We start from the raw sequence: 21,194 nt of genomic DNA, 5'->3' as shown, positions 1-21,194 counted from the left end.
TTTGTGTTTTTTTTATTTTTAGGCATTGGTAATCTTTGGAGCTTTAATTTCTCTAAGTTACTACTACAAGAGACACAAGTGGTCAGTTTTGAAGAGCAGAAAAATTGCTTTCAAGCCTCGGTAATGATTGTATCAATTAGATATTCCGAGGCTGTCCAAGTGGCTGCAAACCTCTTCCTCTCTTCCACCTCTTCCTTCGCCACATGGAGCTGTTCAGATTATTAGAAATTGATATCTCAATTGATACACTGTAAACTAGTTATCTCACATTTGTGATCTGTCAGTCTAGTTAATTAAAAAAAAATAAAAGTTACATTCTTGATTTTTTTTGCATTCGATGTTTTATAAAAATGAAAAAGGAAAGCGATTATCTGTAACACAACTCACAAAATAATTCTTTATTGGATCTGTGGAAATTCTGCGGATCTTGTCAACAAAGATTATCAATTATCTCCTGCCTTTTCTCTTTCACTCAGTCTCTTCTGTATTCTTTCGAATTGTGTTGCTTTTCTCTTCTTTTTTGTTTTCTTATACAAACATGGATTAATATCATTTGCAAACAAGAAATACATAAAAACTGTCTACTTCATTGTTGCTTTTATTGTTTTCCTTTTTTTTTTCTTTTGTTTTGTCTTTAAAACATTTTAATTTATTGCAATTTTTTTTAATTTTGCCATTTCGATCTGCTTTTTTTTTTTCTTTTTTTTTTCTTTTTTTTTTTTTCTTTTCATATTAGGTATCCCGAACCAGAATTTCATTTTTCTCTAGATTTAAAAACTTATGGGTCTTTGTAAAACATAAACAATGTTACCAAATTTATTTTGGTAACTCAATTAGCCATGGAATTATAGCTGTTTAAAGTTTGTTAGAAATTAGAAAATTTGCTATCTTATGTTCTATTGGTCCAGAAACCAATTTTTTCAGTGTATAACTAAAATTGCAGGCTTTAAAAAAAGTGAAACGTTCTTACAAATGTAATGTCATCTTGTGATAAATGAAAATTAATCCTAATGGAAGCAGTAATTATTGGATGAAACCAGCTTAATTCAGTAGCTAACACATTGAATTTTCTTTGATTTATAGCGCATTAGAAATTAAGCTAGATTTTTCTTTTAATTTCAAATTGAAAAAAAAAAGCCTTAAACTTGGACCGTGTACAACTAAACAGAAACAATTTTATGATAGAGCAAAAATTTAATTCACTAAAACTTTGAACTTGAAATTTATTTTATGGAAAACAACTTAAATCCAATATTAAGCCCATCATATTAATGAGTGATCATTTTTCTTTAAAATTAAATCATCTTTATATACATAAAGATACACTGTCACACACACCAAATGTGAAAACACCAACGCTAAAAAATAAATCGCCCCATCATCAAAAATAGTAACTAGGAAGTAAAAATTAAGGACACAAGAAAAGGAATCATACATTTATAAAAAGAAAAGATTAAATTTTGTTTAAATTTACTTTTTATCAAAATAGTCCTAAGAATAAGAGATATTACAAACTGAAATTGAAAGGAATTTCACTATATTCATCCATTCTTATACTTTATACTAACAATGGTTTGTGATACTGTGCTTCATTGATATCTTTCATTATATATTTTTTAATTCTACTTTATATTGCACTTTTTTCTTGGTCGTATGCAACTTTTTTTCTTTTTTTTTTTTTTAGTTTAGGAAGGTCTGGTAATTATGCATTTCCTACAATCCAGTCTTTTGTTTAAAAGGAGAAATCAAAATTACCAAACATACCGTAAAACAAAATAATAGCATCAATTTTGATAAAACTCCCAATTCGCATGTAGAACATTTTTATACTTATTAGAAAAGGCTTTAATTTCTCGAAGTGAATAACAAAAATATTTTTTAAAAATATTTAAAAAAAAAAAAAAAAACCTCAAACAAATATGTCAGAGAAGTAGTTTTGGGTTGCAATGGAGCAAATTAATGTTTTGTCTAATAAACAACTGAATAGCCGATTCCAAACATTTTGGATTTTCACAATCATTTAAGCCCACTTCAGTAGAAAATTAGATTTGTAAAAGAAAAAAAAGAGTGTTTTTTTATTTTAAAAATCATCATTTCTTTCAATGCTTATGCTAATTTTAACTTTTTGCCTGGCAACATTTCCAGACAGCTAACCTATGACATAATCATGTTAACACACTGGTTTTCATTAGGTTAATGAGCTTAAGTCATCTTGAACTTGGCCTGTACCAGATGAGTGACCATGTGGAAATACTATGTGCTGTATATCATCTCCCCCTGACTGGGATATGTATGTATCTGGGGATCGCATGTGAATTTTACATTCTCTAGAAACTTATTCTTCAATGGAAGGCAGATGCTTGCCCAGAGCAAAATGTGATGAATATATCTTATCAGTAATCAGTCGTGTTATGAAAATTTTTTTTTTTTTTTTTTTTTTTTTATTTTTTTTTTTAGGCAAGAAGTGCTGTTTATAATTTTATTTCAGTGTTATAAAACTATTTGTTTTAAGAAAGTTTAAATTTTAATTATTCATTAACGATTATTATAAATGTTTTTTAGTTAACTAGTTTTTAGTATATTTCACATTCAACAAAAAAATGAATGATAATTTTAGATAAAGTTTTGAGTTCTGTCCTTATTTTTTGTTTTGCACAAAAAAATGAATAAAAATATATCTAAAATATAATCACAGATTTATTTATGTATCTTAATTTTTGCTAGATCTATTTTTACTTTTCTTTGAACGTTTTTTTTTTTTCTTTTTAAAAAAAATAATATTGCATAAATTAATGAAAAATATTTTGTTCGTAGTTTTTTTTAATATCTTAGAAATACTTGAATAAAAGAAATCCAATGTGTGTTTACCTATTTCAAGTTTTCTTCATTGATTGTGATCTTTTATTGGATGGTTGCATGATTGGCCTTATAGATATTGTCGTATACTATGGAACTATGCTAAGTTAGGGTCAGATCAGATCTATTATGGTCATTTATGCAACATACTGTTGGGAAATTCCAGCTATAATTAAAAAAAAAAAAAATAGTAACTTGTGTTCAATTTATCATGTACAATAAGCATTGTTTCAACTTTAAATAACCTAAAAAAAATGTTGATAAGTTGTATAATATAGAAAAGTCTTATTTTGTTTTTGAATTCTTGATGGCAATTGATAATTTAGGATTATTGGGACTACTATTTTCATCTGTTATTTTTATTGGGTAATGTAATCTCAAACCTTCAAGTGCATCTTTTCAAAATTTGGAATCTATATAAAACTTAAAACTGAACCCTTTATTCAGGGTAGATTGTAGTTGTTACTCAACATCTTTATCCCTGGCATAACCAATAAAGGCATTCAGTAACAAACAGTTCTAAATGACAGTTTCCTAGACATTGAAAGTTCAATCTTCACTACAACTAACTTAAAATAAAAATTGTTTAATCATTACCAGATAGATGTGTTAATGGAGCAAGAATATTCTCTACCATAATGAATTAAATCAAAATCCCATTTTTAAATTTCCTAGAGATTCTTAAAGTTCAAAAAGATATAACTGAAAAAAGTTCAAGGTTAGATCAGCTGAAATGTGAGAATAACTAAGATGAGAATAAGCGTCCGAATAATTTCATATTATTTGGACTACTATTCTCCTCTAAAATGTTATTCTCATTATGTTTCAGTCAATGTAACCTCTGATCTTCTTTGTGATATTAAATACTTATTACAATGCTTGAATAAAACCTCAATAGCCCTCCAAAGGTGCTATACTTTGAGTACTTTTGATTAGTTTGAAATTAATGTGCAAAATTGGTTTCATAATTCCTCTTTTCCGAACTGATAAAAAATTATCAAATTTCGGAAGAGTTATGGTGGACACTGGATTTTAAAAAATTATTTTGTAAGAAATTAAGTTTTTGAAAGAAAAAAAAAAAAGTTTTCACGATTCTAAGGAGTCATATTGAAGTTTCTTAGACTATACCCCCACACACACACACACCAAACAAAAAGAAATGAGATGGGGAAACTATAACCACAGGCTTCAAAAACATGCACACAAAAAAGAAGTTATTTAGTTTAACTAAAAACTTGATGTCCATAAAGCAATGCTTGTAGATCTGCCAACTAATGGACTTTATAATTTACTTGTGTTCAATTATTCTCCAAAGTTTTATAATGTTTTTCAAGCAGCAGCTTTATTTTGGCTGACAAATGCAATTAATCAGGCTTAATTTTTCGGGCTAAATGCAAAGTTGAACTGAACATTTTAAGGTAAATTAAGTATTGTGATCAATTAGTAACAAAATATTTGTTTTTAAGGTACTTGTTCAATTTCCCACCCAATTTCCAGTAACCTTACATCAGCAGGTTACATAAGCACCTAAAAGATGCCAAAGTTATTATCCAATCAGCTGTCAAGTTTCAAAGAAAGCATGAAATTCATTAAATCAAGAAAAAATTTTTTAATTGTAAATAACTTTAAACATTCTATGTCAGCATGAAATCTCTCCTTTACCCTATGTTAAGAACAGCTTTCTAAATAGAAAATCATTCTTAACATGAGCAAGAGAGAGAATGCAACATCCAACAGTTTTCATTTTGACATCTTTCGACTGTTTATGTAGCTTGTCAGAAGATGCCAATGTGAAGTGTCAGAAATTAGGTCATAAACTGGATAAGTACCTTTTAAATTTATTCTTTTAAATAAATAGATTTAATTTAAAATGGATGATAGCTAATGTGGTTAGAAAGAATCTGATGTTGAAGTAAAGAGGAGATAATAGAGATGGGTAACATCCGTTTTACTGAAACGGGGGCTTAATTTTTATGTTAAATTTTTATTATTCACCCCAAACAAGGCACATTGTCATTTGGACATAAGAAGCTACAATTTGGAACCGTGTCTACAGGGGCATTATGGAAGGAGTTAAGCAGCAAGGTGTCTGTTCCCATTACATTTAAATTTCTGTGTGTTAGTACAATCAGGGAAGCAGGAAGCAAGGAATTCCAAAGTTTAGTAGTTCAAGGGAAGAAACTTTGAGTAGAAGTCCCTCTGGCATCTAGAGACGTCTACAATGAAGAGGTGGAATTTTGATACTTGTCAGGTTAGTCAGAGATATTTATGTTGAGCGAGCGCAAGTGCTACAAGTTCAGCAAAGCACTTTCCATTAAATTATTTATGACGGGTTGATAGTGTGGGGCCTATTAGATTGGAGACTTTTTTCTTTTTTTTTTTTTCTTTTTTTTTTTTTACCGTGTCTTAGAGGGAAAGACTAGTAAATGCACCAGCAGCTCAGAGGTGGCAACAAGCACAATAGAGAAAGTCTACCTTTTTTGCAGCAGCCTTGGCAATATCAAATGACAAACAGAAGGATTGTGTTAGCCTCCAAAACTACTTGGAGCAGAAAATAATTATCTGATGCTTTGAAACTCAGATTCTGCAATGCACTCGTGATGCCAATAGTTATAAGCTTTGGAAACTTGGATGTTCAAGGCAGAGGATGAACGCAAGCTCTCTGTATAAAGAAATGACTGTTTAAGAAAAACCCTGTCTGGATTGCTCTAAGAAATTAAGAGATTCTTGGGTTTCAAAATGACATCAAGGTTAGCAATGAAAGAATTTGGTCATGCCACGTCATCAGAAAAGTTCCTCAAGAAAGTGTATCCCAAGAATGCAAGGGACAATTTAAGTTAAAAAACCTGTTAGTAGCTTTGTAAAGCGCTGGACTGACCAGGTTCACAGTGATGTAGGTGTTTATTTTTTGCTAACATTGGAAAGACTGGCAAAGCATTAACGAATAAGGAAGGATCACGTATCTAGAAAAATCCTCTGAGGATTAGGCTGTAAACTAAAAGTAAAGGAAGGTAAAATTAATTCAAAATCACAAAAACTATCACTTTTTATCTATATAATAAAGGTAAACTATGTCCGTCTTATTTCAATATGTATGTAAGTTTATTTGTGTGAGTAAATAAAGGATGCTTAATCTTAATCATAACTGATAATCTATAATATAAACCTCACCTGCTTAAATGTATGTATGTATGTTTATATGTCTGCCAAAAACTTTAGACAAAGGCGACGGATTTTCACAAGATTGGTATCATGGAAGCTTGACCCTTCAGAGGGCAAATATCGAAAAATTGGCCAAAAACATTAATTCCTTCACTCTCAACTGGGCACTTTTCTACAGAGAAGGGTCGCTTTTTTCACCAATATTTTCCAAAGTCGTCTTCTTTTGATTGACTAGCCTTAATTTAAACCTACGTCAGTTCTGATTTAGCGATGGATGCAATAGCAAAGATGTCAAAATAGAAAAAGTTTTACCCATGTCCAAGTTACCTACATTTAAAATTTCAAGTGTTTAGACCCAGAATTAGTGGAGAAGTTTGGTAGAATCTGCAAAGGCCAACTCTTTCAATTTTGACCTTTTGGCAGCGAAATTTTCGACCCAAAACTGATTAAAATGCTTGCTGCATGTCTGAATACCTGCTATGTAAAATTGCAAATGTTTAGAACAAAAATTAGTCGAGTAGTTTGCTTAACACTGTAAAGGTCAAATCTTTTGAACTTTGACCCCTTGACAGCTCAAATTTTCGAGCCAAACCGATTAAAAAGCTTGCTCTATTTCTGAATACACTTTGTGATATTTCAAGTATTTAAACCAGAAATTGGCTGAGTAATTTGGTAGAGTGCAGGGGTCAAATTTTTTAAACTTTTACTCCAATTTTGACTCCTTGACATTCATTGTTTCGGTCTCAAATCAAATTAAAACGTCCAAGTAACCTACATTTTAAATGTTTAGACTTAAAATTGACGGAGGAGTTTGGTAAAGTTTTTGAAGGTCAAATCTTTGAACTTTGACCCCTTGACAGCCAAATTTCTGTCCGAAAAGCGATTAAAAGATTTTTTCTCAAATCTTAATACCCCTTATGTCATATCTCGAGTCTGTAAGCTGAAAATTGACAGAGTACTTTGGTAGGGAAATGTACACACACAAAAAAATGTCACTTTTATAGATATGCTAGCAGTTCAGCCTAGCTTTGCTCGGGACCTATGTACTGTTCATAACTTATGCTATGTGTGAATACCCTTTATGTAAAATTTCAAATGTTTAGACCAGAAATTGTCTGAGTAATTTGGTAGAGGCTGCAGAGGTAATTTTATTTTAAACTTTGACCCCTTAACATTTATTGTTTTGGTCTCAAATCAAAATAAAAAATTTTACCCATGTTCAAGTTAGCTACATCTAAAATTTCAAGTATTTAGACCCAAAATTGGCGGAGGAGTTTGGTAGAATCTGCAAAGGCCAACTCTTTCAACTTTGACCTTTTGGCAGCGAAATTTTCAACCCCAAACTGATTAAAATGCTTGCTGCATGTCTGAATACCCGCTATGTAAAATTGCAAATGTTTAGACCAAAAATTGGCTGATTAGTTTGCTAGAGACTGCAAAGATCAAATCTTTTGAACTTTGACCCCTTGATAGCCAAACTTTTGGCCAAAAACCAATTAAAAAGCTTGCCTTATGCCTGAATACACTTTATGTAAAATTTCAAATATTTAGACCAAAAATTTCCTGAGAGGTCAAATTTTTTTAAACTTTACTCCAATTTTGACCCCTTAACATTTATTGTTTTGGGCTCAAATCAAGTTAAAAAGTTTGATCCATGTCCAAAGAATCTACATCTCAAATTTCAAGTGTTTAGACCCAAAATTGGCAGGTAATTGTTTGGTAAAGTTTTTGAAGGTCAACTCGTTTGACAGCCAAATTTCTGGCCGAAAACCGATTAAGAGATTTTTCCACATCTTAATACCCCTTATGTCAAATCTCACGTCTGTAGACTGAAAATTGACAGAGTAATTTGGTAGGGAAATGTACACACACAGACAGACAGAAAATTTCACTTTTATAGATATATAGATAGATAGATTCAAGAGAGAGAGAGAGAAAGAAAGTTGGTTTACTTTTAAAAGTAAAACTTATTTGATACAAACATATTTTTTTTTATATTTCATTTTCATCCAAAACAAAGCAAAGTGCCACTTTGATGTAGGAGGCTATTATCGGGGACATAAGTTGCAGGGATATTGTGTAGGGAGTTGAGCAGCAAGATTTCCGTTCACATTACACTTGAATGTCATGTCAGTACAGTTGGGAAAGCAGGAACCCGGGAGGGAGTTCCAAAATCTAACAGTTCTGGGGAAAAAACTATTAGAATACAAGGCTTTTTTTACATCTCGGGATCTCTACTGTGTAGGGGAGGGGGGATATTGCTGTTTGTCGGGTTTTAGGGGTATTTACATCAAAGGAGTACAAGGACTTGTAGTTGGTCGGAGCATTCACCATTAAAATACTTGTAGAACAGGCAGAGGGATGCAACATTTCATCGGTGGGAGAGAGGTTGAAGCTTAGATGACAGTTTAGGGCCTATCAGATTGGCAACTCTCTTTTGAACCCTGTTCAGGAGTGAAAGACTAGTAGCAGATGCACCAGCCAAATGTGAGAACAGTACTCCATACATGGGTGAATGCTGACCATATAAAGATACAGGATATTTTCAGATGTAAGTAGCTTTCCAGCATGAGAGAGAGAGCCTACCTTCCTTGCAGCAGCCCTGGCAATGCTCTCAATGTACCTGTTCCAGCTCATGTTCCCTATGAATGCTAAGGAGTTTGAAAGAAGTACTTTCAGGTAATGTAGTCATAGCTATTAGTGGTTGAGAAGGTTTCTTGTAATTATTGAAGGAAACAAGCTTAGTCTTGGCGGCATTGAATGTAACCATCCATTTTTGTCCTTATTCCATACAGATATATGTATATTTTGGCAGCTCGTCATTAATCAAGCACATCTGATTGAACACAACACAGTTATTCTTTTTTCCGCTTTTTCTGGATATCTTTTCCATTCATCAAACGGTGTTTTTTATTTCAGCTGACGCTGTTGTTCAGCCATATTCTTCTCAAGCACTTTTTATTAGTGCGTTCGATTATCATCATTATCATATGTATATATATATATATATACACTGTCTTACAAATGTTGCAGAACTACCTCAAAAGAATCGTGAAAAATACACCAAGATCTTCCATTGCAAAAATTGGAAGAATAGGCTAACTAACAGTGTGCCAAATATTTTCTGGATGAATTCACTCAGGACTATATATATATGTTATATATATGTTCAGTTTGCAGGTTGAAACAAGTAACATAGAAAGCAATACAAATGACGACTCAACAAACAAAGGCAGATCAAATAAGAAGTGTATTAGGAAAAGGTATATTTACAGGATATTTACAAATGGTGTCAAATAAGAGAGTCTTTGCTGGAGAAACATATCTGCTCTCGGCTCGGCCTTCGGTGGCTTCTGGTGAACACACACTCAGACTAACTGAGTCTTCCTATTTATGTGTAATTACTATCCATATATGCAAATGAATGTGTGCCACCACAACACCCTCCTCCAAAGATTTGAAGTCGCACAGATTTCAATATCTTTTTCTCTTGGGATTTAACATTAATGGTTCATTAAACTTTCTTTTTCTACCTGATGTTCGGGGTTCAGGTGTATATTGAGGCAGTTCCAAATTAAAGGATTTGTATATGATGTCCATGGTTTCCTCCTCTTCAACTGCTGTTGTATAATCACCATCTTGAATGTGGCGTTTTTTTATTTGGTTCAGGTGCCTTTTATGTATATTTTGTGGACCTTTAATCATGTATGTACAATCACCAATGCGGTTATCCACTACTCCACATTCCCAGTAAGAAGTGTTATTCCTGTAGCACTTGAAATATACTCGATCTCCCGAGTTATATTTCTTTCTTATCATGTGTGTAGTGTTTCGGACAATTGCCTGTCTTGGCAATAGTTTATCAAACGCTGATTTCACCTTCTTTTTCTTTACATATATGGTGGGGGCTGCCCAGTCGCTATGTTCTATTTTTCATAGTATTCCTGTCTGTTCCAATCTGTCTAATTCTTTATTAATCTTTTCCAACCCAGCGAATGGAACGTTTCGCTTTTTTTTAAAAATTGGGCTGGTGTTTTCTTTAAGTTCAAACGAGGCCTTAAATTTATTGCAATGACCTAATTTAGTCATAAATACATCAGGGAATAATTTTTTTAAGTCCTCTTTTATATTTTCTGTTGTTGGAGTAGTACATTCTATTTTTTTACAGAATGTATTAATTGGCTTATCCCAGAGTCCAAATTTCTCAATTAAATCTATTCCAAACAGTTTTTCGCTATTTTTCAATACAAACATTTTTAATTTCTTCGTAATCCCTTTCAATTTTATCGGAAGGATAACTTCTCATTCAAAGTTACCGTCCGAGCTGATTTACTTGTTTTCATCATGGTTGGTTTACCCAACTTTTTCCATGTATTCAAGTTTATTATAGAAATATCGGATCCTGAATCCAGTTGTAATTTTATTGGCGTTTTAAATATTTCCGCTTTTATGTATTTTCGCCGATTTTTGTCTAATTTTCCATTTGATTTTGTTTGCTGTACTCTCTTTCTGGTGAAATCTTTATATCTGCAACAATCGCTTTTGTGTCCGACTTTCTTGCAAATGTAGCATTTTTTCTTCTTATAAGGGCAATCCGATTCCCAATGTCTTTCTGCGCATCTCTTACAGTTATATCTAGGAAGAGACTTGTTATATTCTTTACTATAATTATAATTATTATATTTGGAATATCTCATTCCGTCTTGACTGCTTTTATTTGTATAGTTCTTGGTTGGTGTGTATGGTTTTCTAACCTTTCTTACATATGCCACTCCAGATTCTTCTATCTTTTTTGAATCCATTTTTAGTGTAATGGCCCTTTCACAATCCTCTGCTAATTTCTGAAGTGTTAAATCTTTCTCAGATTCCAGCTTAGACAACACTCGTCTGCGTATTTCTGCATTTTTCGTGGAGACTAACCCTTGTGCGAAGATTAGGCATTTGAAATCTTCTACTGTTAGTTCCACTAGCTTAAAATTATCACAGTTTTTATTGACAACTGATGCATATGTCAAATAATCTTGGTTGTCCATCTTCCTTAGATTCATACACAACCATCTCTTATGAAAAAGATATATATTCGGATTAAATAATTCTTTTAGTAATTTTACAGCTTCCATGAAATTTAATTCCGTAGTTTTTTTTAGGTAGTATATAATCTACGAACTTGCTGTGTTCTCTTAGACCCAACTTCCTGAGTAAAAGGCTCACTTTCTGGCTATTTGACCAACTTTTGCAGTCCAGTTGAAAGACATCCTCGTATCTTGTATAGTATGCTTCAAAAGTCTTTTCTTCCTCCGGCAAATAATTAAATGTGTCCATGCTATTAAATATAGTTTTATGCGAGAAATTAGTACTGTCGACATTTTCTCGATTAGTCTTTAATAGTTCCAGTGTTTTAGCAAAACGTTCATTTTGCCTTTCTTCATATTCAAATTGTAATTTCTTCTGCCTTTCTTCTTGTTCAAATTGTAATTTCTTCTGCCTTTCTTCTTGTTCCATTTGCCATTTCAATAATTTCTCCTCTCTACGTGCATCTAGCTCGGATTGCGCCTTTTGTTGCGTCTGCAAAAATTGCATTAACATTCTAGATAAATCTTTCATTTTTTTTTTTTTTGTATCCTTCGGTAGCAGTAATGCAGTTACTAAGAAAAATTGTACAATTTCACATGCAACACAATATCCGTACCATATGAAATGGCTTGTGTTACAAAAAAAATTGTTCATAGTTCCTGTTTTCAATAGTAATATCGCTGCTCGAATATTTTCTCACTTCGCTAGCGAGTCAAGCTCATCCAACCACAACATAAGAATTGAGGCTTTTGCTGAAACCACAAAATACGATTTACTTTTCCGTTTTAGGCATTTCCTAATAAATAACAGCCGAACTTAAGTACAACTCTTTCCATAGAAAAAAAAAAGTTTTTCAACTCGAGTCACAATTGAAAAAAATAAAATGTATGGACTACATTTAAATTTTTTTTTTTTTTTTGCGTGACGTTTTACTGTCTTATAAATAAGAAGTTTATTAGGAAAAGGTATATTTACAGGATATTTACATAATGGTGTCAAATAAGAGAGTCTTTGCTGGAGAAACATATCTGCTCTTGGCGGCCTTCGGTGGCTTCTGGTGAACACACACTCAGACTAACTGTGTCTTCCTATTTATGTGTAATTACTATCCACATATGCAAATGAATGTGTGCCACAACATATATATATATATATATATATATATATATATATATATATATATATATATATATATATATATACACTGTCTTACAAATGTTGCAGAACTCCCTCAAAAGAATCGTGAAAAATACACCAAGAACTTCCATTGCAAAAATTGGAAGAATAGACTAACTAACAGTGTGCCAAATATTTTCTAGATGAATTCACCCAGGACTATATATATAAGGAAGGTTCTATACACTTGCTAAAAAGAGGCTCGCTCTTCTATGATCAGAAAAGGATTACAATGGCTGCTCAAGATCAAGGCTTGATTATCAATGCTTTTAAGAAGATGAGTAATCCCAGCAATGACAAGTGTAGATTCTATCACACAGAATGGTAGAAAGAATTAGTTTTGAGCAGTTAAAGTCCCAATGAAGCCAAGTGGACAGTGATAGTAGGGATCAATTTGATCATAATTGTGTTAGTAATTATAATAAGGATGATACTAAGATGAAAGAGAAGATTATGTAACCACCAAACAATGATAATATGCACTTGAGCAGAGGAGGAGAGATACCAATGAGTACACTCTACCAAAGTGTGGATAGTGTGCATGAGTTACAACCATCGACAGAACAAACTGAAATCCAGGTGAAGAACACACTCATCAAGAGGAATCCAAAATGACAACAGGAACGTTGAAACCCATCACTAAGCTGAGATTGATGAAGAAATGAAAAGAAAACAACCAAAATCTTACTTTTTTTTTATTATAACCATTACTGAAGAAGAAGAAGAAGAAGAAGAAGAAAATGACCACATAATTGTAAGGGTGTTGAAAGCCTTCATTAATAATGAACTGAAAAAAAGGAAGAACTCATTGCTTGCGTGGTTCTTAAATTTATTGTTTTCTTTCAACACGGACAATTATAAGCTGCCTACATACACACATATCACTATATATATCTCTCTATATAACTAAATTTGAAAGAGCAAGAAGACTCTTGCATGCTGAATGAACAATGCATCAAAGAACTTTTTGCTGATTATTAATGTTTTGTTTGTTTGTTTTTTATGTAAGATTTCTTTTCACAAACCTGTGTTTCTGGATGGCAGGGTTCGTAGGTTAGGTGTCAATTGACAGGACTAAGGAAGAGCGCATGTGGCAATATTATGGATCCCAGACGAAGTCGACCAACCTTGCTGGTGGATTCTTATGAATTACTAACTAGAAGATGTACTTGGCATTACCTGGTATTAAACATAACGTTAAATTCCTTTAAAAACAGAATGAAGTAAAAAACGGAAAGAAGATGAGACATGTGTATGTGATTATTATGTTTTTTCTAAACAGTTCATTTCTTGCAAGTAAAAAAAATACTCAAACTAAGATCAAAACCAAAACCTCGAGACAGTGAATCAAATATGATAATCATTAGGTCATCTTGACATGATCTTTGAAAAGTGTTTTCAAACCTACCTATTCTTAACATAAGGAATCTGTCATTTGAATGATTAGTGTATGTGCAACTGAGCTTCAATCTATGGTCCCTCCTCACCAAACTTTCACGAAAAACACTTGTCTAGCCAAAATCACTATCAATAATTTCCCACACTCATTATCTGCTCCTAAATCTAAATGTAGATTCCATGAACAAATCTTCTTTCTTAGAACGCCCGCCTGTGGAACTCTCTTCCAATTGCCTGCTTTCCAGCTGACTACAATCTAATTGTCTTCAAGTCCAACGTAAACAAGTTCTTGATGTACCGTCCCCCTAAGTAATTCAATTTACAAAATTCCCACTACTTATGTTTACTACGCTATAATCACATTGACTAATGTATATCCATTAACTCTTATCCTCGAGTGGTCTCCGGGCCTTGATAAGTGGTGATTCCTGTGTAAAAAAGTTGACAAACACATAAAAATCAGATGACTACCTTAAAATACTGATTTTTCAATTTTGACGTCTCAGCAGCCATTTTTTTCTGAATAAAACCTGATTAAAAAGTTTTCCACATGTTTGAATACTCTACATACCAAATTTCAAGTTTGAAGATCAAAAATTTGTTGAGTATATGGGTTGAGAAGTGTCCTCACACACACACACACACACACACACACACATTCTCATTTTATAGATGTATAGATAAGAGAACCAGGTAAAAGTTTTAATTTCCAAACAATAAGTTGGAAAAGGTCACTCACGTTAACTGGGGTGTTTTTTTTTTTTTTTTTTTGACGAATTACTGAAAGATAGACTTTAGCAGTGAAACTAACATAAAAAGAAAACCTATCAATTTACAGTTCTCTTTATTTTGAAAAAGAAAAAAATAGAAAAAAGAAAGTAAAGTTATTAAATTAGAATTTTTATGTGTGAGAGGAAAGATCAACAGTTCATGTGGAAGAGGAGATAGCATATGATTATTAGAAGAAATGAAAAGAAATATAATCTAGAGAAATAACATTGAGCTAGATATAGTAATCACAGTAAGAGAGGGGAGAAATAAATTGTTAATAAAAGCAAGAGTTTTCGGATGATTAAACACTCTCCTTCACAGTTTCTGACAAAACACTGGTGCCATTCACAATTTACCTGGACTTGAGATCGAATCGCCAACCAAACTTGGCTCAATGGAACTCAATAGAGATATTAAATTGAAAACAAAAATTCTGACCAATTCAAAATGCTTTAATAAATCATAAAAATGTATAATCATCCATTTTCTTTGAATATGGATATATATATATATATATATATATATATATATATATATATATATATATATATATATATAGTCCAAAAGTTTGTTGAAATTCAAAGATTTACATTTTTTCTTTTTTGTAACTTTTGTTTGTTTCATCTTGGATTTCTTCATTACAGCCGTTTCGTTAATGAGATGGCAATTTTTATGAGTTCATGCGTTCATAAAAATTTCCTGATTCTCATCAACTCATCAGATGTTGTTTCCATTCGATGTTACCAACAAAAAGTTGATTTTGTACATGATAAACCTAGTGTTTGGAGAAAAGAAATTCCATCCCCATGTTGTTACAAGTCGGCCATATTTATAAATCAATCCCAATCAGACAAAAAAAGCTCAATATACGAGATAGAGCAATAGTACAAATGAAAATTTGAAGTAAAATTCCATAAATTAAAAAATTTACAAGAAATTTAGTTTTCAACAAGGAATACAAAATTTTAAAGTTTTTCTTAATCTATGGATTTTCAACATCTAATTTCTACATTTTATATCGTTTAAAAGTACAGCAGTATTTCACTGTCTCTCTCCTTTTCATCCATTTCTTTCCCTCCTCTACCTTCGTATTTTTTCGTCTGCCTCGGTTAGAGACACAATGGAAATTCGTTGTGTTCCCTTCGTCATCTTCAGGCTTTCTATTTTTCTCTCTTTTTTGTCTTTCTCTTCTAAACAGCAGTTCGCCTTTCTTTTGTTTTTTGTTTTTTTAGAGATCTTTTCTCTCTCTTTCTCTTTAAAACGGCTGTCTTTCTTTCTCTCTTCATAGATTCTCCCCTTTTCTTTTTCTTTATTTCTGTTTTCACGCAGACGATTAGCAAAAAATAAAGAAATCTCTCTCTCTCTCTCCCTCTCTCTCTTCCTCTCTCTCTCTTCATATCCTTTCGAACAAAAAATTCTTATAAATTATGATTTGCAGTCTTTAATTGTGTTCTTTTATGACAAGCTCTTTTTCCTTATTTTGGTTGTATTGAACTCTTTTATTTGGTTAGGATTACTATATAAGGATTAATATTTATATTCGACTTTACTGGAGTTTTTGGCTTGTCAATTAATTTTTACTTCTTGAATTTTATACACACACACACACACACACACACACACATATATATATACTAGCAAAAGTACCCATCGTTGACTGGGTTCAAAAACAGCCTACAGAAAATGGACTCTGATTTATGAAAGATGAAAGTATCATAGGTTATGAAAAGGAAGGGTTGTAAAGAAATAGTTTCAAATTTGGGGGTATCAAAACCAAAGCAAAATATGATGAAAGTCAAAATAGCTAAACCCCATAATTTATTATACCATACCTGTTCACACTGAAATACTTATCACAATATTCTGTGGATCTATATTAAAAAACCTTGTTAAACTTTGTGACATATTTCCATTCTATGGAGGTCAGGCGTGGACGAACACCCCATAATTTTATTATACCATATTTCTTCAAACTGAAACATAATTATCAAAGTATACTTACGCAGATAGATATGAAAAGTCTTTATTAAAGTTTATGCCTATTTCCATTCTATGGAGGCCAGGGGCGAACACAGACCCCACAATTTTATTATACCATCCCTATTTAAGTTAAAACATAATTATCAAAGTATTATTATGTACATCTATATCAAAAACACTTATAAACGTTTTTTTTTTAATTTTTAAATTTTTTATTTCTATACTTTGTGTACTAGGCATGTACGCAGACCCCACAATTTTAATGAATCATCATTATGCCAGATCAAACATACCCATTGCTGTGTCTCGATACATCTTCTATCATTATATGTGATCAGTTTTCTATAATAGTCAACGATATAGGAGCCTATTCGTGACCAGACACACACACACACACACACACAGACGTTCAGCTTTATATTATAGATAGATAGATAGATAGATAGATAGATAGATAGATAGATAGATATAGTTTCTCAGCTGTCTCTAGTAACCCTTCCTTTCTGCCTCCCCTCAATTTCTCTTTTTCTTTCATTGTTCCATTTAATTCTTCCTTAGGGGCAGTGCTATTCATTTTTTGCATTGCCAAAGTGACTTTAAGAATAATTATAACTATTCTGAATGAATGAATGGTCCTCAGAATTATTACAGACAATTCTGTGTAGTTATCCGAATGATACAACGCCACTGAAGTTATAATATTTACTTTTAATGTTTAAATATTTTCCAGTGGGAATTATGTCCCCCCCACCCGACTCAAAGGGGGTATTCTGAAGTGAATAGGTTCAAAATTTGTCACTATTAGACACTCTACCCCACCTCATCACCAGAAAGGGAAGGCAATACCTAAGAGGATGAGCCACATAGAACGATACAAAGCCATACTCCTTACTGATATAAGCTTAGGGGTAAACTGTTGGCAACATAAATTATTTTAAAGGAAATACAGTTGAGAAATTAGTCAAAAACAATTTATTTAGTTGAGAGTAAAATAATAAGGCGTCAGACATCTTTTTATTGACAGAAAGTATGGTGCCAGACCGATTATTGCTTTATTCACAACCAATAATTACAGAACTTAAAAACTTAACTTCTATTAAATGTTAAAAGAAAAATCAGGTAAGCAGAATTTTGGTAAAAGTTATTAGTGCTTGTCCAGAGTTTTCTCATACAAAAAAACAAAACCATGTATGATGTATGTGTTGCGGTGTACCAATGAACCACTCCCAGCTACCTGTTCCAGTGCCCACTGACATCTATCTATTTTGAGAAATTTATTTTTTAATCCTAGCAGCCATCAAGTGGTGCCAGGAGGCAGGGTGGGATTCGGCCCTTTTCTGCCTTTGTTAAGAGAATGCCTACATTCCTTGACCTAGTGTGACTGGTATCATCATTCATCATCATCATTACTTTCCAGCAGTCCTCTTGCCCTGTCAGGAGCAGGGCATTTGCCCATTTTCCTCAGTTTTTGAGTTTCACCAGTCTGTGAAGAACGTGCTGACCATAACTCTGCCAAGAAAAAAGTTTTTGACGTTAAATACTGAATTTTTCTCCTCTCGGAAAAGACATTTCATTTACAGTTAATTAAAAAGCAACAAGGTTTTGCCAACTGGGAAATTATTAGTCTCAAAGGACTAACAGAGGAACCGTTTCATTTTTGAGATATTTTACTGTAAGAAACAGAAAGTTTAATCTGTCAGCCAATGAGATAAGACAGGCAGTTTAGTGGCATACATGTTCTTAAAGAAAGAGACTGTCTTGGAAGACATTTCTACCGAAATTCCCTTCTCATCAGAACAATTTTATGATAAAAAAAAAGAAAACAAAACATTAGCACTAGAAAGTTCAGAAGGTTCTTGAAGATTGTGAGAGCGCCTCTCAAGAAAATGGCTGAGAAAAAAAAAGGAAAAAACATTTTTAAAGACCCCTTTTCACATGGTTCTTTTTTTCATGTTTTACAAATCAAGTAAGACTATTTTGTATGACTATTTTAAAAGGGACACTGTATATTTTCCTGTTTTATTTGTCAATATCGTTTGGACGATAAATTTAATTTTGTCATGCCATTCGATAGAATTAATTCCAGAATTAGTCTCTTAATTAGAGACCCCCTTTTTTGTATGTTCTATTTTTTTTATACAAGGCGCGTGCAATAAGTAATGCCCCTGACCCACTTCCAGTTGTCTGATCTAGCTGAAATTTTGCATGTGCAATGATTTATATCTCTATGGGTTATGTGGCAAATTACAGCTCTGAACTTAGTGTGGTTTCTGTTTTACAGGTGTTTGACCTGAGTCAGGTGTGAAATGGAGTCTGTTGAATGTCGAGCAGTGATCCGTTTTTTGTATTTGAAAGGACGTACACCACAGGAGACTTTTGATGAAATGAAAGAAACTTATGGTGATAATGCCCCATCATATGACTTTGTAAAACGCTGGCATCTTGAATTCAAACATGGCCGGAAGTCAGTGGAAACAGCTCCCAGACCTGGTCGCCCCCCCCCTTCTGCCATTGATGAGGCATCAGTCCGTCAAGTTGAGGCTGACATTTTGGAAGATCAGTGCATTACTATTTGCCAAATAGCCCTAGATGTCAAGATTAGTACAGGGTCTGTGGAAACTATCATTCATGACCATTTGCATATGCATAAGGTGTCTGCCAGATGGATTCTCATGTTGCTCACACCATTCTAGAAGCGAGAACGTGTCGAGTGCTCGAGGATGAATTTGGAGATGTGCCAAGAAGATGAGTCAAAGTTTTTCAAAAGACTGATTACACAAGATGACACCTGGGTTCATCACTATGATCCAGAGACCAAAGCCTAGTCAATGCAGTGGAAGCACTTAGACTCACCACCTCCAAAGAAGGCAAGGGTGCAGCCCTCCGGTGGCAACGTCATGCTCACAGTCTTCTGGGACCAGGATGGAGTAGTGATGACAGATTTCCTGACAAAGGGTACCACAATTACAGGAGCCTATTATGCTTTACTTTTGAGGAAATTAAGGGAAGCTATCAAAATCAAGAGGCGGGGCAAGATCAGCAAAGGTACCTTCCTCCTGCAGGACAACGCTCCGGTCCACAACTCGCATGTCGCCAGATCAGAAGCACGGGCATGTGGTTATGAAATCCTCCCATCCTCCCTACTCTCCTGACCTTGCACCCTCTGACTTTCACCTCTTTCCAGCCATAAAGTTGTTTTTGAAGGAAAGCATTTCCCAGATGATGCAGCCTTGATTTCTGAAGTCACGTTGTGGTTGGAGGACCAACCTGGGGTGTTCTAAAAAACGGTCTCTTGAGCTGCATCAAACGATGGGAGAAATACATAACTCTGGGTGGTTCCTATGTAAAGAAAGACTAATAACTGTGCAAAGTTTCGTTGCTCTACTGCTATGGGAAGTGGGTCCGGGGCAATTAAGTAATTGGTACCTGAAGTTAATTGTTACCCCCTGCTTTGGGAAATAAAAGCAATTCAGCATTTTATTTTTCAATAAAACTTGACTAAATTGATATTCTTTTCAGGTCTGGTTTTTCATTTGCTCCTTTTTTTTTTTTTTTTTTCTAATAAATTTTGCCTCCATTTTGTTATTCTCACTTTGTCTTTATTACGAGACTTTGTTTAAATTCTCCAGCAGCACTTTATTTTTTTTGTTCTCCATTTTTTCACATATTTGTTACACAAAAAAAAAAAACAAAAATAAAAAAAAAGAAAACATGTTTTGGTAATGACAAGTAAAAAAATATGTCACTATTCGTACCAGTACCCACTGACCAGATGCTTGCTCTAGTGCCCACTAATGCTCAACTACCTGTTCCAGTGCCCACTGGTGTCCAGCTATGTGTACCAGTGCCCACTGACGTCCAGCTACCCATGCCAGTGCCCACTGACGTTCAGCTATTTGCTCCAGTGTCCACTGACGTCCAGCTACCTGTTCTAGTGCCCACTGATGTCCAGCTATCCGTACTAATGCCCATAAATAAAACACGATATCCTTTAACCATTTATCTATGTTTGTCACCATTCTTTGCTATTGCCACCATTTCTTTACTTTGTCTACTTTATTAATTGTACGTCAATTAGCACCTTCACACCCTCTCGGCCCTCTGCAACATAGTATCCATGACAAAAAGAAAATATCATATTCCAAAAGTTACGTAAATTGGTCAAGCAGTTTTATTTTTAAATAAAAAAATAAAATTTATGTGTAATCGAGGAGCGACTGTCTTGTGACATCATTTTGAAAACACTCTCCAGAAACAAAGAAGATAATTCCAAATTGAGATTTTAGAAAGCCTGGTGAGAGGGCGTTGGAAAATCTCAAATTCTTTACTAAAATAAAACTATTTGATTTTCAGTTTACATGATTTTGGGTGTACGATATATTCTTTCCGTCACCGATACGTACATTAAATAGATTTTTCTTTATTTTTTCATATGTAGCGACATTCCCAGAATTTGGATAAGCGCTAATTTATTTGTTGTATATCCCCTCTCCCCATTTTTGTGCTCTCAACTATACTACACTTTCGCCAAAATATTAACATAAATACATCACAAATGAAGTAGAGGTACTTCTACAGATTATCGCTGAAAATGAAGACGCCATTTTTTCGGGCATCTGTCGTTGGAATCAGAGGGAGAAATCAGTATTTTAAACTGTGACCAAAGTAGAAAATAACACAAAAAATACAAAATTATTTTATTAAAATTATATTTTCTTATGCAGTCTTTCAATAAATGTCTTTTCCATTATATTTTTATATATAGATTTGTGCAGTCA

The 21,194-nt window shown here is 33.2% G+C and overlaps 1 protein-coding gene across 1 annotated transcript in view; it reads left to right on the top strand.

The window, feature by feature from the left end:
- The window catches only part of LOC145256365 (cytochrome c1, heme protein, mitochondrial-like), a 41,624-nt gene extending 41,035 nt beyond the window's left edge, over positions 1-589 (top strand). The window contains exon 8 of the mRNA XM_080115230.1: positions 23-589. Within this exon, the coding sequence (XP_079971356.1) occupies positions 23-124 (102 nt within the window). The 3' untranslated portion in view covers positions 125-589. The remainder of the gene's footprint in view (positions 1-22) is intronic.
- Positions 590-21,194: the final 20,605 nt, after the last annotated feature.

Source organism: Euprymna scolopes, chromosome 1, assembly GCF_053919585.1.
Source record: "Euprymna scolopes isolate OS-2025 chromosome 1, ASM5391958v1, whole genome shotgun sequence".
NCBI lineage: Eukaryota > Metazoa > Mollusca > Cephalopoda > Sepiida > Sepiolidae > Euprymna > Euprymna scolopes.
The sequence above is the reverse complement of the archived record's forward strand: the minus strand, read 5'-3'. Positions and strand labels throughout refer to the sequence as shown.